General features: G+C 52.0%; 3 protein-coding genes across 3 annotated transcripts; 2 read left to right on the plus strand and 1 right to left on the minus strand.

Moving 5' to 3' along the window:
• Positions 1-3,661: 3,661 nt before the first annotated feature.
• On the plus strand, positions 3,662-6,214 carry N7539_009452 (uncharacterized protein; the record flags this gene model as incomplete). Its single annotated transcript, XM_056939047.1, has 2 exons — positions 3,662-4,112; positions 4,329-6,214. 2 exons carry the CDS (start codon positions 3,662-3,664, stop codon positions 6,212-6,214), a joined length of 2,337 nt encoding a protein of 778 aa, XP_056785769.1.
• Positions 6,215-9,095: 2,881 nt separating this feature from the next.
• N7539_009453 (splicing factor ESS-2 family protein) lies at positions 9,096-10,610 on the plus strand (the record flags this gene model as incomplete). The annotated part of the gene is made up of 1 exon (XM_056939048.1): positions 9,096-10,610. The coding sequence occupies one exon, from the start codon at positions 9,096-9,098 to the stop codon at positions 10,608-10,610; it is 1,515 nt and encodes a 504-aa protein (XP_056785770.1).
• A 2,185-nt stretch (positions 10,611-12,795) lies between these two features.
• Positions 12,796-14,835, minus strand: N7539_009454 (MID1 family protein; the record flags this gene model as incomplete). Its single annotated transcript, XM_056939049.1, has 2 exons — positions 12,796-13,475; positions 13,560-14,835. 2 exons carry the CDS (start codon positions 14,833-14,835, stop codon positions 12,796-12,798), a joined length of 1,956 nt encoding a protein of 651 aa, XP_056785771.1.
• Positions 14,836-14,852: the final 17 nt, after the last annotated feature.

Raw genomic sequence — 14,852 nt, forward strand, 5'->3', positions numbered from 1 at the left:
TCATAGAGAGAAGGTGGTTTCCTATCATGGATGAAGCTCACGTTGAGACTATGGTAATGATCAACATTACACGAATGAGACTTCACTGGATCAGTGGTTGACTGGATTGAGATTCACCTGAATTCAATAGATCAATGTATCACTGGATTCAGACAGTAACATTGGCACAATACCATCATGGTCATCCTTGATCCTACAGTACACATGTCCATGTCAGAAGAGTCCCTCGATGACTAGAGTGACCTGAGTCACCTGACCGATAATCCCTCCAGTCCCCCCAGTGAGTCAACTCATGCGCATTCCAATCATGTGCAGTCCACTCCAGCACGACGCAATCTAGATCCCTCCCAAAGCCGAGGGAGGCAGGGCGCAAGGACGGAATGGAGACGCAAGTTAGGAGAGACTGACCGAAATCTCTCGGACGGAGAGGAGCAATCATGTCGTGGACGCAGCTCGGTAGATGGCCGGACGCACCGTCGTACATCCTAAGCGCATGCACCTGCGCCAGCCTGCATCGTATGCATGCACGCAGGAACAAGATTTGGCCCCGACGTTGGAATTGGATTTGATTTGATTTGATTTGATTTGATTTGATTTGGTTTGATTCGATCTGGTTTGTTTTGCTTATTCTCTTTTTTTCTTACTCTTGTCGTTGAATCCTGGGAAAAAAGGGGTCAAAATTGAGATCGACTTTGCGATGAGATTCCTGAGATCCTGCTCTCTGGGGGTTCCACGGATCGATCTGTCAGAGCCCACGTCGGGAAAGAACAAAAAAAAGGGACCAGAACAGGACGGAGAAGCCTGGATGCATGGCAAGTCGCGTCAAAGTCTCGAGGGGCAGTGGATAGATCAACAGACCGGCCCTCGTGCTGGTCGCAAACACGGCTGGTCCTGTTCACAGGTCCAACCCAATGATGATCAATGTTGATCATCCATGATGCATGGGAATGAGCCAAATCAGGCACGTTCCTGACCCAACAGGCGGGACAGTACGTGAGTCGTGACTACGTGTATCACCATCTGCATTCTGCAGTGGTTGGACTTGGGCGTGCGTGTTACTAACTTACTACTCCTGTCCACCTCTGAGTCCTTCCACTGTCGCACAGCCGGTGACAGTCTCTGTCCCGACTCCCAAGTCATCGTGTTGGAACTTGAGGTGTGACAGGCTGACACACGAACCGCCCTGGATTTAATCATCGCAATGCTCTCCCGGTCGGGGTGAATACGCTCATGCTCACACTTTGGGTCCTTTTTCCTTCGGTCGATTTTCCCACCTTTTTTTTTTTTCTTCTTTTTCTCTTCGTCTTTGCTTTTCTCACGCCGATACTTGCCCGATGGAGGTAAGCGGCCAGGTCCAGGGCTCTCCAGAGTCTCCACCGTCCACCGTCGACCACACATTTCCGACCTTCCGACGAGGTTACACGCGCAACTCAGCTCCATCGGGATCTTTTTGGCTCGACGGTTCCATGGAATTGGGATTCCTGTGATGTTGGCGAGGGATTTCCAGTTCCTTTCATGGGGGATGCCACTGTCGAGGGATCAGTGAGTCAGGGTCGGCGGATGAAGAGGATCTCAGTGCGGTCGTGCGTGGTTGTATGATATGCAATTCATGCACGCAATGGAGATCGCGAAGGAGAGACCACTGTCGTCGCGTCTGGCCAGACCGGCGCCGCGCCGTCGTTCTCATTGCAATCTCCCGGCATGAGAGCAAGAACAATAATCCGTCCGATTCATCGTGTGTCTATCGGAGTGGACCATCTAGTCTACCAGTAGCTAAGTAGCTAACTAGCTAGTAGCTAGTAGCTAGTAGCTAGTAGCTCTCGACATAGCTGTCACTATACCGTTGGGTACGGCAGTCCAGTCGTCGAGGAACGTAAATTTGTCTGTGCAACGGTCGAACTCTCAAATCATCGTGCAGCGCCCCTGAACGTTCGGCTCCACCGGGGGCTCCGTTCTGGAGTCGTTCGAAAGATGGAAAGTGGATTTCGTTTATTTTTAATTCAATGTGTGTGTGTGTGTGTTTTTGTTTTTTTTTTTTGCTTCCCTCTGTAGTCGATACTATGGAGTATGGACTCCATAGTCTGCACCAGAAATTCCTCTGCTTCAGTGGTACTGCGTGGGCCGTGGAATGCTTTTTTTTGGTTTCTGTTTCTGTTTCTTTTCATTTCATTTCATTTCTTTGTTTTTGACTCATTAATTTTGAGAATCATTCGATCGGGCTTGTCCCTTCTCGGTTTTAATTCCACCCGGTTTGCGTTTTTCTGAACCCTTTCGACAGGGATGCCCAGGACGATCGTTGATTTGGTACCGAGAGGTTGACATCTCCGTGGACGGGACGGAGTACCACCGTCGAGACGGGAAGCAATGGGGGTTTTATCTTTTATTCTTAGTCCTTCGGGTGTGAGACGGTGGGACTCCTCACTACCCTCGACAGATCCTCTTGTCCACTTTGTGCCGGGTGAAGTGACTGGTGACGGTGATCCTTTGATTCCTCTCTGCTTCTCCATCTTCCGTAGTGGGCATCAGCACTGCAGCAGTAGAACGAGACCGTCCTGTCGGTCGGTTCCTGGTATTCGACCTCGTCGGCCTGGTTCTAGAGTCATCAACCTCCGTCCACCAGAACCAGCCTGAAGATCAGAGACACTCCAAATCCACCCCTCTTGCTTTCTCTTTCTCTCTCTATCTCTCTCTGTCTCTCTGTCTCTCTCTCTCTCTCTCTCTCTCTCTCTCTCTCTCTCTCTCTCTCTCTCTCTCTCTCTCTCTCTGTACTCTCCTCCTCTCTCTCCACCCCGTCTCCTCTTATCCCCATTAGGAAACGTGAAGCTTCCCGGCAGCATCCACCAAGTCTCAATTTCATTTGATCTTTTGCCCATCTCGTCTCTCTCTTTCACTCTCTCCTCACTCTCTCTCTTCCCTCAAATCTTCGCTCTTTTCCCTATTTTGGCGGCCCTTGAGCGTGGACGGCGTTGAATGTTGATGGCAACAGTGCCCATCTGACAGTACCACACTCGTAGTATCCCTCTTCTCGTGACTCAATTTTGTGGTCTGCTTTGTCCACTCCTCACCCTCCTTCTGCCTCCACCCCACGATCATTCAATCTACTACTAGTGACCAGTCTCTCCTTCTTGCTTCTCACCTTCTCAATCGACCCCCTCCACATATTCTCAAACACCGCCAGGAGTCAATTGTGTCCACGGTCCACTGCACGGCGCTCCCCCTCCTCCCCGTTTCCTATTTTCTCGACCGGTCTGGTACACCTCGAAAGCGGGTTTCAGACAGCCTCGATTCTATCATGAAACCGCACCAATAGGTGGTGCTTCAGCTTGTCCGCACTTAAATTGGAGACATCACGACTGAGCATCCAGTCGTCCACTGTACATCTGCATCATCTCGCCCTTTCCCTCACCACGGACTCGGCTTTCTATCTTTCTCGTGTCTCGACGTCAACAACGAGAAGGAGTTCCAGACAGCCAACCAATCTGTCTCTCTGAGGCTCTCTCTCTCTCTTTCTCTCTCTCTTTCTGCCCCCATCTACAATTGTCGAAGACCCGGGCTTGAAGATCAAGCGTCATATTTCAAAAGCAACCCATCCTTTTCTGACAGCTGAGACACTACCACGACCAAACGAAAGAAAATAAAAAAAGGTCTCGGGTCTTGAATCATGTCAGCCTTCACACGTATCCCCGCACAGTGGGACGATGACCAATCCAGTCAGAGTGATCCGCCATCTACACGTTCCTCCAACGATCCCCCAGAGCATGCATCGCACTTTCGGTCCCGATCAACGGCCGTCGTTCCCAGTCCCAAACGCTTGTCGGTCTTCGGTGGTCGTTCGCGGAGTAACACCACCACCTCAACCGCCTCACGCCGCTCCCCGAGTTCATCCATGATGTCCTCTGTAGAAAATGCCGACGCGCATGACGAGCGGGCCCCATCCGCCCTGGGCATGCGCCCGGAGAGGTCAGAGCGTTCATCCAGGTCGCTGCTCTCACGTGGAAGTCGCATTTTGCGACGTCAAGGGAGCAAAATCACCATCGCCGCCACGCTGGACGAGGAGGACGAACCCCGGACCGAGAGACCAAGTCGGCATCGAGGTCGTCAAGCTGATCATCGTAAGTTACCATTGCGCGTTCAAACACACACACACACACACACGAAAAAAATCCCCAATCTCCACTCGGGAAACTTGCACGACGGACCGAACGGGGCTCTTCACATCTGCAAGTTCCCGTCGATCTTGCCGGATTGAACCCGCTCTACCAATCATTGGACCAGTGGGACATCGATCAGTTAACGTTGAATCCTCCTTTTTGTATCGAACCTTATAGATGAACGATTGAAAAGCATCATTTCCGATCCATTTGATTTTCACCATCTCACCCACACCAGCCCTTCACAATTCGAATTATTAGACCAGGCACGTGAGAACGACCTCGTCACCGAGTTCTCAGTCATTCGCGCCTCTCAGCGTCCCGAGGCTGGCCTCAAGGGTATTCGCGCCCAAGATCTGAGCTTCCGGAACTTTTCCACAGACGACCTCGCCGCGTTGGGAACGGCCACCACTGCGAATGAGCCGGTTCCGCAAAGTCCTCCTGCTTCGCCCACCGCATCAGTATCGATGAGTCCGAATCGAGGAGCTCAATTGCAGAGAGAGTCTCGCACGTTTGAGAATTTTTCTCGGCCGGTACCGAGATATCCTCGTCAATGTCCCACGACACCACCCCCACCAATGGTTCCCGAGGTACCGGCCGAGGAAAACATCGAGCCTGCACCTCGCGCCATCGACGAGATTCTGGGCTTGGGTATGGCGCCGACCTATCCTGAGTACATCGGTACCGAGCATTCACCGTGTCATATTCAATTTGGACCGGTTTTTCACGACACCTTGGACAACACCCGGAAACCCTTCTCGAGCAACCAGCAGGAGCTGGAAGAGGTCCCGGAGGAAGATGAAGGTACACGGATGTGGGAGAGTCCCGAGTCAAGCACGCACACGGCCCACTCTCGATCTACTTCCCATGTCAGCCCAGGCACCGTCGAGCCTCATCGTATGGGCCGTCTTGCTGCTCCCGCAGCGCCCCTCTCGATATACGTTGCGGAAGACTTGTCCCGGAAATTCTCCGAGGCCCTGAGCTCGCCCACCTTGCCTCAAACGGTGCCCATGCACTCTCCCAATGAAGAGATTGCGGCCGCAGGTGCAGACAGCCACTCCCCAGTTGTGCCTTTGGGTCCCGATTTCTCGTATGCGGACGACCTTTCGTACGATTCTTGGGATGCCGACATTGACTACTGCTACGATCACGCTGCCGAGTCGACCTCTGATTTTGACTGGACACGGACCTCGATCGAAGAAAGTCGGCCCCAAATCAACGTTGCCGGTGCCAGTGCCTCCTGGGGGTTTCCCGCACCACGAAAGCTCAGCCGACACCTCGAGCCTAGTCCATTGAGTACATCGACCCTGGCAACTCCTGATCTGGACCGCGCCTCTACGCGCTCAAGTCAACCACCTCCCTCTGCCTCGACACCCTCAACCGACTATGACCGGGGCTACATCCACGAGCCCACAGGCTACTTCCACCCCGTCGCCCCTTCTATCCTCTCCAAACAACTCAACCACGATGCAATGTATGAAGACTACCTCTCTGGCGCGGACCCCGATGCCGATTCTTCTTCCGACCGCCATTTTCCCTTTCCCCTGGCTGGGCTTCACAACGCTTCACCGCGATCGAGCTTCTCCCCTATCAGCAAATGCAACTCTCAAGAGAGTCTGATGCTATCCCGCGCTGCCAGTGTCGTTCGCAAGCACCGATCATCAGTCTCTACCACGTCCGTCCCAGAACTTGTTCACTCATTAAGCAACTCTCGGGAACTGATGCCAACCGATCGAGTCGGTGCTGCAGAGACGTTGGCTCGTCCTGCCTCGGGAAACCTGCATCGTTCGACCAAGAGTCTCGCCGAGACTCACCTGCTCACGCATGCCGATAGCAACGCAAGCCTTGCAAGTGCAGAGTCTGCACTCGCTGCGCAGCATGATCGCTCCAAGAGTGTTCCTGATGCTGTCACCGAAGCTGAGACCGTCAGTCTCAGCGGGAGCAGTGGAAATGGGATCAGTGCATCCACCACCCCAGCACTTCCGAACCTGCCCAACAGAAATTCCAATCGCAAAAAGTCCCGCACCACTTCATACTCACTCTTTCCTACCGCTGCGAGCTGAGCTCGTCCCGACCATTTCAACTTCCTTTCTTCTCCTCCCAGAAAAAAAAAGGCACCCACAGTCTCTCTTCCTCCGAAAAGTTTGGAAAGCTTTTGCGCAACACGACGGCATTGAGTCTCATATATGGTGCATACTAGTCGGCCAGCCATTTTGTCATCTGGCTTGTCCCGAGTGGCGCTTTTTTTTCCTGCATCCCTTGCTTTGCGATCTTTTGTTCGTTTTTTTTTTTTTTTTTTAGAAGAAACTCTGTCCGTGATAGATGTCTACGAGCCCATGACCTGTTGTCGAATCGTTTTGCTGTTATTCGTGTACGCATCTCATTGCGGGGGTTGATATTTCGCGATTTCCTGTCTTTTCCTCTACACGGCGTTGCTACATGCCTATCATCACATCATCTACGAGACCTCAACGCGCTCGTACTCAACCAATGAAATACCACATCTCAAAACATATCATTTGTCAAGTACTGGATCCTTGCTTGCTTTCCGTTTCATGTCAACCATTTCCGTGGTGATCAAATCAATCGTTCGTCATTCTCAATCGTCCTACATTTGTTTCCAATTTCTGCCTCTTGGATCTCTGTGCTCTGAGGGGTTATGTTCATGTCCTTGGCTATCTTGTCTTTTCTTGTTTTATCTTTGTTTTATGGGTCAAACTTGCCGCATTGCTCACCGGATCTTGTCTCGTTGGAAGTCTGTTTATATTGGATAGGTGTCTAAATGCGTGGGATAGGTTATGGGTCGGGGTATGATATCGGATTAAAAAAAGAGTATACAGGGGACACAAGCCGGACGTGATCGAAACGGTATTGATGTGGATCGTGTTCCTGAGCCTTGGGTTTCAAATGATAAAGTCAGAGTTTCTGGTTCTGGCTGGCGATGGGAATAGTGAATTGGAAAGGGAGGGGTTAGGATTAGGATTAGGAGTAGGATTATGCAGGACTAACGTAAGGTTATTCAGCTTTTTTTTCGTTTTGATCCGCGTTGACTATCTCTCGTATGGCTTCGTGCACAATCACTCGAGAGGCGACTGGACTACCTACCTAACAGCCCGATATTCGACACTCGATAAGTCGATCACTTGATCACTTAATCACTCCATACTGAAACAGCACACCAATACAGAATGTCACGCCTGTGTCACATATACCCATGTAGTAACTGAGTCCCCCATGCCGGCCCGTGACGTCCGGTTCTAATCCCAAGTCCGACAGTGCAGGAATACGGGGCCCTCCTGTCGAGCCAATGCTACTATCAGTCTTTCGTACCCGGTGTCTATATCCCCAGGCTCAACGTTGACCTCGGTTCTCGCGATCGAGTCTTACCAACGATGGCCTTCAATCTAAGTGAGTGAGTGAGCAAGTGATATGCCGACTCCCGAGGACCAGGAGGTCGGTGACCCAAGCTCCCTAGAACATGGAGGTACATGACGTTTCAATTTCAAACTTCAGACTCTGAGAATATTCAATATACTGCGAAGTGCAGAGTGCAGCCTGCAGAGTGTCAGTACGATAAGAGCCCATCTTCATTCCCCGTTGCTTAGGAATAGTGATTCGAGCTCACCGCTGGACTACCGCCTCGACATACCCCTAATAACTTAGAGCGAAGTACACCGTGGGCCGTAGATCGCGGACCGTCTCAGATCTTCCCTTTTCGGACTCCAGCCGTTTCTCAAAATTGAGTCAAGTCAAGTCAGGCCGGGGTATTTGTTTCGCATGGCTTGTGGCCGACTCAGCTGTACTGCGTTGCGCAAGAGACCCCAATTAAGAGGTTGGGGACCAGTCTCGCGCATGCATCCAATGGCGGTTGAGACTGACTCGGGAGGTAAATCTAAGAGGCGGGGCTCAGTTCAGCGGATGGTCGCTACAAGATTGTGTTGAGGAGGGGTTTTGGGCATGTTAGTGGGATTTGGGAGTGGTGGGCATTGGATACTAGGGAGTAGATGAAGATGCAAGTTGAGCTGGGTAGGTAGCTCCATGAATACCTACCTACCAGCTTCCGTTCCCCGTCTAGCGGTGACTCGGTGAGACGAGCCATACTCTGTTTATGGTGGTGTTAGTAGGTCCGGGGGCTGCTTGGTCTGAGTTTGAAAGTAGGTCTGTATTCGGATTCAACAGTATTCGCAGGTTGGACAGTTGAACTGGTCTTGTGCCTGGATAGGTTGTGGAAGTATGCGGTGTAACTTCCTCTGAGGTGCGTTTAATGGGGGGGGTAGGAGTGAGATGGGTGGAGGTGAGAATGTAGAAGGGTATATCAATATGAGATCCGTGGCTTTGGCGTATTCTACATTTGAGCAATTCGCGATTAGAGACAGATGACATCGTGTCGAGGCGAGATAGAGATGGAAATGTCGAAAGGGCAGCATTTGGATTTGGGGGGGGTCATGGGGAAGAGAGAAGGGATACTTGCGGGACGCTGATTCCGCTTCTATACTTTGATGCCATGTCTTACGGAGGAAGAACCTTGATAGGTGTTGGATTGTAATTCAGTCAGTGCTCCCAACTCAGTACTGACTAGTTACTTGATATGTCTGGAACTCTGGGCATTGCCACGAGGAAATGGTCGGATTTATTGAAATTATGATGCTATTAGAGGAAGCTTTGATCAGGCTGATAATTCTAAATCTGTTATGGCATAAATTTTCATAGTCTCTATCAATCTGTGCTTGCCTGGGTCTCGATTCGTCAAATGAAAGTCTCCGTCCGAGAGTAAAGTAAGTGTCAGACATGAGACACGTGATTTCCAGACCCGCAGGTCTTATCTTATCGCTCCCTCTTCAAGTTCCGATCTCACCTCTAATCTACAGCTCTCAGCCACCCATCCAACTGGAAGCTTCGCTTGTGACAATCCTTACCTTCGCAACAACTTCCCATGTCACAGCCATGGCATCCCCCTCGTCTTCAAATGCCTTGGTCAAGCGACCGGACAACCAGTTGATGCCACCGCCTCCCGCTCCCAAACGAATCAAACGTCCCGCAACCGTCTTAGACGAAGACGTCTACACGAGCGCCCTCTCCCACATTATCGCCCGCGATTTCTTCCCCGGTCTCCTCGAGACCCAGGCAAAACAGGAATATCTCGATGCGCTCGACTCAAAAGACAAAGCATGGATCTCAAGTGCCAAGAAACGACTCGCAGATGTGATGCGAACCCCCACGCCGGGCTCAAACGCCAGGCGAAAGACTCGCAATGGATCGATGGCGGGCACCCCCGTTCATTTCCCTGCGAGTCGGAGCGACGAGACTCCTCGTGGATGGGCCGGGGATACTCCCATGTCTGTTGCGTCGACTGCGACCTCTACGTCGACCATCAAGGATAGCGTTATTCCCGACGTGTCCCACATGGGCTTGACGGCCTTCCAGGCCAAATATACCAGTGAAGACAACGAGTCATTTAACAAAGTCCTGGACAAGCAAAACACAAAGAAACGGGAAAACTACGCTTTTCTCTGGAACAATAACAAGATCCCTTCGGCCCGGCAGATTGCTCACCATAAGCAAGAGATCAAGCGCATCACTGCACAAGGTGGCAACCCACAAACAAGCCTCATTAAGCAAGTCGATGCCGACGCCGATGCCGACGCCGAACATCTCATCAAGACAGATCTTGACGCTCGACCAGCGAGGCCCGATGCCTGGAAATTCCGTCCGGACAACGGGCTCATGTTCCTCCCGCCTTCTATTGAGCATACCCACGAGACCCTTCAACAGCAGGCCGAAATCGCCTCGCGCGCCGGTCCAAAGCGAACACTCTATCAAAACACCCGCCTTCTCGATCATGACGCCGCTGCTGCCGCAGACGCCGCCGCATCTTCAATCCCACCATCCCCAGCCCTCACCGCGATCAAAGATGCCATCGCTGGCCGTCCACACCTCGGCGAATCCGAAGCCTCTGCAATTCCAGGCGGCGAAACACCTCGCGTTAATGGCTACGCCTTTGTTGACGAAGATGAACCCGAGCCTGACTATGGGCCCGAGACGTCCTCCGCCGACGATTACCAGGCAGACTGGCGCCTTCTAGGATCTTCATCCGACACAACGCCCAATCCGTTTCAAATTGGCGAGACGCGCAAGCGCGAGGCTCTGCATCACCGCATGGTGGATCGTGCATCGCGGACCAAGCGTGCTGAAAAGGCTGCTCAGACGTTGAAAACGCCGGTGACAAACACACCACGCTTTGCTAGTAGTCCTCGGATTGACTTTGGGCTGCGCGGAACCCCGGTTGGTGCTGGCGTGGGTTCAGGGCCGAGTGCGGGCGCGAGAACGAAGATGTTGACGCCTGCCGCGCAGAAGCTTTTATCGCAGGTTGGTGGAAGTACACCGCGAGGGTCAGGGAGTGGATCGACGGGCAAGTCTGGGTTGGGAAATTTGTGGACTCCTACGCCACGGCGGAAATAGGGAGTGGTGTAGCTAAGCTGTCAGGGCTTTCCCCGGACGCTTGACTTATGATTAATGATATCCATGATTAGCGATTTACCGCGACATACAGCGATCTGCGCAGCCATGGTCTTCCCGTCGATGGATAGCACGGCTTTGTTATAAACTCTAGTCAGAACTTTCAAGACCCTTTTCCGGGCCATTCCGGTATCCATCAGATCGTATTCCCACCAGTCTCTCGCAGTCGCAGACTCGTGAAGACCATGGCGATGCATATCCAGGGACCTTTCGAAGACAATAAAGGCACGATCAAAGGTCAATCAACATAACTCGAGAGTAGATCTTCTTTCCCGATCGTCTAGAGAACCACGGCCCATGGCCCATCCCGAGAGCTGCCGAGACTTCAACCTGATCAAGTCATTTTGTTCCTATTCGGCCCGAGCTCGGGATATTCGTGATTTAACTCCGTTACGGGGTCCAGCCAGACGTAGACGCACTTTCGGATGGTTGACCTCCAAATCACTCGCGTGAGTCTTCTAACGTTGTTTGCTGATGATGGGGGTCATTTCTCTGACGATCAAGTAGAGATGAGCTGAGCCTTGCAGGGGCCAGGGTTGCGTCAAGTTTGAGATCGTGGCCGAGGTTCAGTACTGGGAATTGAGTATAAGTACTGAGTACACAGTACACACTCTCTACGTGAGAGGTGTCAGCACCCGCACATCAGATCTATGACCTAGACTTTATCGTGTATAGGTACTGCTCACTGGACATCACACACCCTATGCATTGAATGGTCTCGACGCTTCCAGATCAAAGCTCGAACCAGGGCTGACACATCCCCGTCACAGTCACCGCTGTATCCATATCTGATCAGATGGATAATTCGACCATGGTACAATATTCCAACTGAAACTAACAACGCAAACCAAACTCCTCGAACCCAATCTCGTCTCGAGCATAGGGACCTCCGCAACCGACTCGAGGACTCCTGCTCCGAGAAGAAAGGGCGCTGGATCGTCCACGTCGTTTCCATCATGATATCCACTCCAACGGGTCCGTCAGATATCTCGGCGGATGTAGAACCTCAACCCCCAACGAGGTTCTTGTCAACGCTCTATTTCCCTGTCAAAGCACTGTTCAACACCAGCACCAACACAGATAACCCTCCAACCTCAACCTCAACCTCAACCTCAACATCGGCATCAAACCAACCAACCCTCTCGCAACCCAAACCCATTCCCGATACACAATCTCAACATGACCGCCAATCCCAACCCCCCATCGAACCACCTGCCCTCTACCCCCCCCACCGAAACGCCTCTCTTCAAAGCCCTCCAAAGAAAACGTCTCAGCGGGACCCGCACAAAACAACTCCTTCGCGCTGCGTCCCGCGCATATAACGATCCGCCACCGCCGCCAGAGCTGGGATCTTGTTGTGGGAGCTCGTGCGATCCGTGCGTGATGGATTTATGGAGGGAGGAGAGGGACGTTTGGAGGGAGAGGTGGGGGGTGGGCGGGTTGAGGGAGGAGGGTCTGGATCTGGGTCGGGGTTGGAGAAGGGTATGGAGAAGGATGTTTTGGACTGGTGAGGTGAGGTGAGGTATGCATGTTGTTATGTTGATAGAGGGTGGGGAAACTTGGAATATAGTTATAATGTTATACACATACATATACGGATACATGTATTGATCAATGTATAGTATGTACAATAGTATGTACTATCCACTATGCACTATGTTCTATATCGTATACCCTCCATTCTTTCGTCTTCGTGATAGGAGACAGCTCGCATACTTATATGTTAAAGACATTCCATTCTAGACCAGACTACCTATACTAGGCTCGTATCCGGATGATGTCTACTACGTGACCTCGCACAACTTCTCTCTCACGATGTACACGTCTAGTGGAGATGATGCATACGTAGCTTGCTTACTAGGACCTACACTACCTACGTCAGTCCTTTCCTGATTAGTGCTTCCTGCTCACTGCCTACCTCCTTATACTAGCTACCTGTGTAGGTTAGACTCACGCAAAGAATGAAAGAGTGAGGAGAGAATCCGCGTGCCCAGGACCTCGGGCTATACATAAATATACATGTCTAGTACTATGAAAACGACACAAGACAGTCACACATTTCCATCAACATATCTATACCTATCAGACTTGAGGTTTCGACGATGAATGATCCCATGCAGCTCTCTACCTACATAAGCCAACTTCCAACAACTACAACGACCACCATCGTCCAAACGACCAATCCATCTCTTCCACTCATCCCCACCGCCCCATTCAGGTAATACGCCGCTCCCAAATAACTACACGTGATATCTCCGTCATCACTTCGATACCCGTAACTCGCGTTCAACCCCTCGCCGGACGGACATCCAAAATTCAACACCGTCGGACAAGCCCTCACCATGGACGAGCAAATATCCAGACATGGCAGGATCTCCTTATACGGGCCGGGCTGGATCGCCGTGTCGATGAGCGGGTTGCGACTCACGTTGTTGATCGGGTTGAGGCGGTATGCGTCTGTTTCGGGCAATGAAGTGCCGTTGATAAAGGGCTGGCCGGCGTTGCGAACTTGAAGGAAGGTGGACGGATTGGAAAAGTCTTCGCAGCGCGGGATGGAGACGCTGCAGAGCCATTGCTTGTAGGCGTCAGCGCAGGTGCTGCAGTTCACGGCGAGGGAGTACATGGATTCGGGCGGAGCATCGCATTGGACTTGTTGCAGGCTGTAGGTGAAATTGGTGTAATAATTCGAGGCATAGGTATCGTAGATCTGGCGGAGTTGGTTGACGTTGGTGCGTTTAGGGTTGGCGGGGACGGCGTAGGCGACTTCGGAGCAGAAGGTGAGGTTGAAAAGGACGGCGCAGTTGTCCTCTAGACCACATGGAGAAGATTAGCACTTGAGTCGAAGACGTGTACTGAGTGAAGAAGACTTATTTGGGAGATGGCATAACATACCCGTTTTGGTAGTAAAGTTCATCGCCCGCCATACTTTTCCACCACCTCCAACAATGCCATTCCCAGACAAGGTGGAGTTTCCATTCATTGCCAGGATTCCATTATACGTCGAGCTGCGGTTCAACCCCGTGATATAGAACTGCTCTTTGGGCTTATTCCCCAGACCCCGATTCGTCATTCCCACCTCGGTAGAGCTGCTGATACTACCCAGGTTCGAAAGTTGTTCCAGCGCACAGTAGGATCGTTCCAGTCCCGTCAGTGCAGTATTGTTCACGTTGTGTGCAAACATGGTAAACGGCGGAGCAAGACTCATCCACTGTTTATAGTTGTCCGAGTCCGGAGACGCTTGCGTCAAATTGTTGGTGACCAGCAGAGCAGCCGACATGTCGGCGTCGATGAAATACAAGAATGGATCGTTGTCGATCACGCTATGAAAGGGTGCGTCGATCGATGCAGCGATCTGGTACTTGTATATTCCAGTCCACGTTGTAGAATTTGGCGCCACAACCCCAATGAAAATGTCGGTGTCCGTGACGATCGAGGCATTTGCAAAGCCACCCACGGCGGAGACCAAGGTCTGACGACTGTTATCCTGACCAGGTCCGGGCTTGGACAAGTTCGGATCTGTCGAGTAGTAGATTTGCAACTGTGGGAAGTCGCCCGGTAAAGCATCGGTCTTGTTTGTCGTGGGCTTGCTGCACGTTGTCAAGGAGAGGTAGACAGTCGTCTGGTCTCGTTTGACCAGTGGTTTCTCCTCCTCCTCCTCCTCCTCCCCGACTTTGGCCTGTTCCCGTTTGCGCAAGTCCAACTTGACCCTCTCGTCATTAACATACTCTTCCCCACGCAGATCCCGCGAACCCAGGCTCGCAGGTAGCGAGGATATCGTCTTGGCCTTGGCCCCATTGACAACTTCCTTGGTGATGAAGAACCACTGTATACCACCGACTTCGATGGGCGGGTCTTGGTACTGGTTGTTGCCTAGGGATCGAGCATCGGCAGGATAATTCCTCTTCACGAGATCCATCTGTCCAGAATCATCCTCCTCATTCTCAATGTCTCGCATCTCCAACCCATTGAACGAGTCCAGCGCAACCGCAAATCCAGACCCGCTGCTAATGATCGGCCCGCCGATCACGCTGCTCTCCGTTTCGCGCCGAGAGTCGAGCGCATGGACATGGTCGCTTGTCTCGGCGGCGGGTCTCCCGTCTGAAAAGCCGAGCGCGGTTGTGATCGATGCAGCAAGGAGGTACTGCAGTGCAGCGAGATGGCGGCGCATGGAGAGGGTGGACTTGC

This window comes from Penicillium diatomitis (assembly GCF_028827545.1).
Source record: "Penicillium diatomitis strain IBT 30728 chromosome Unknown utg000017l_segment0_segment0, whole genome shotgun sequence".
NCBI classification, from domain to species: domain Eukaryota; kingdom Fungi; phylum Ascomycota; class Eurotiomycetes; order Eurotiales; family Aspergillaceae; genus Penicillium; species Penicillium diatomitis.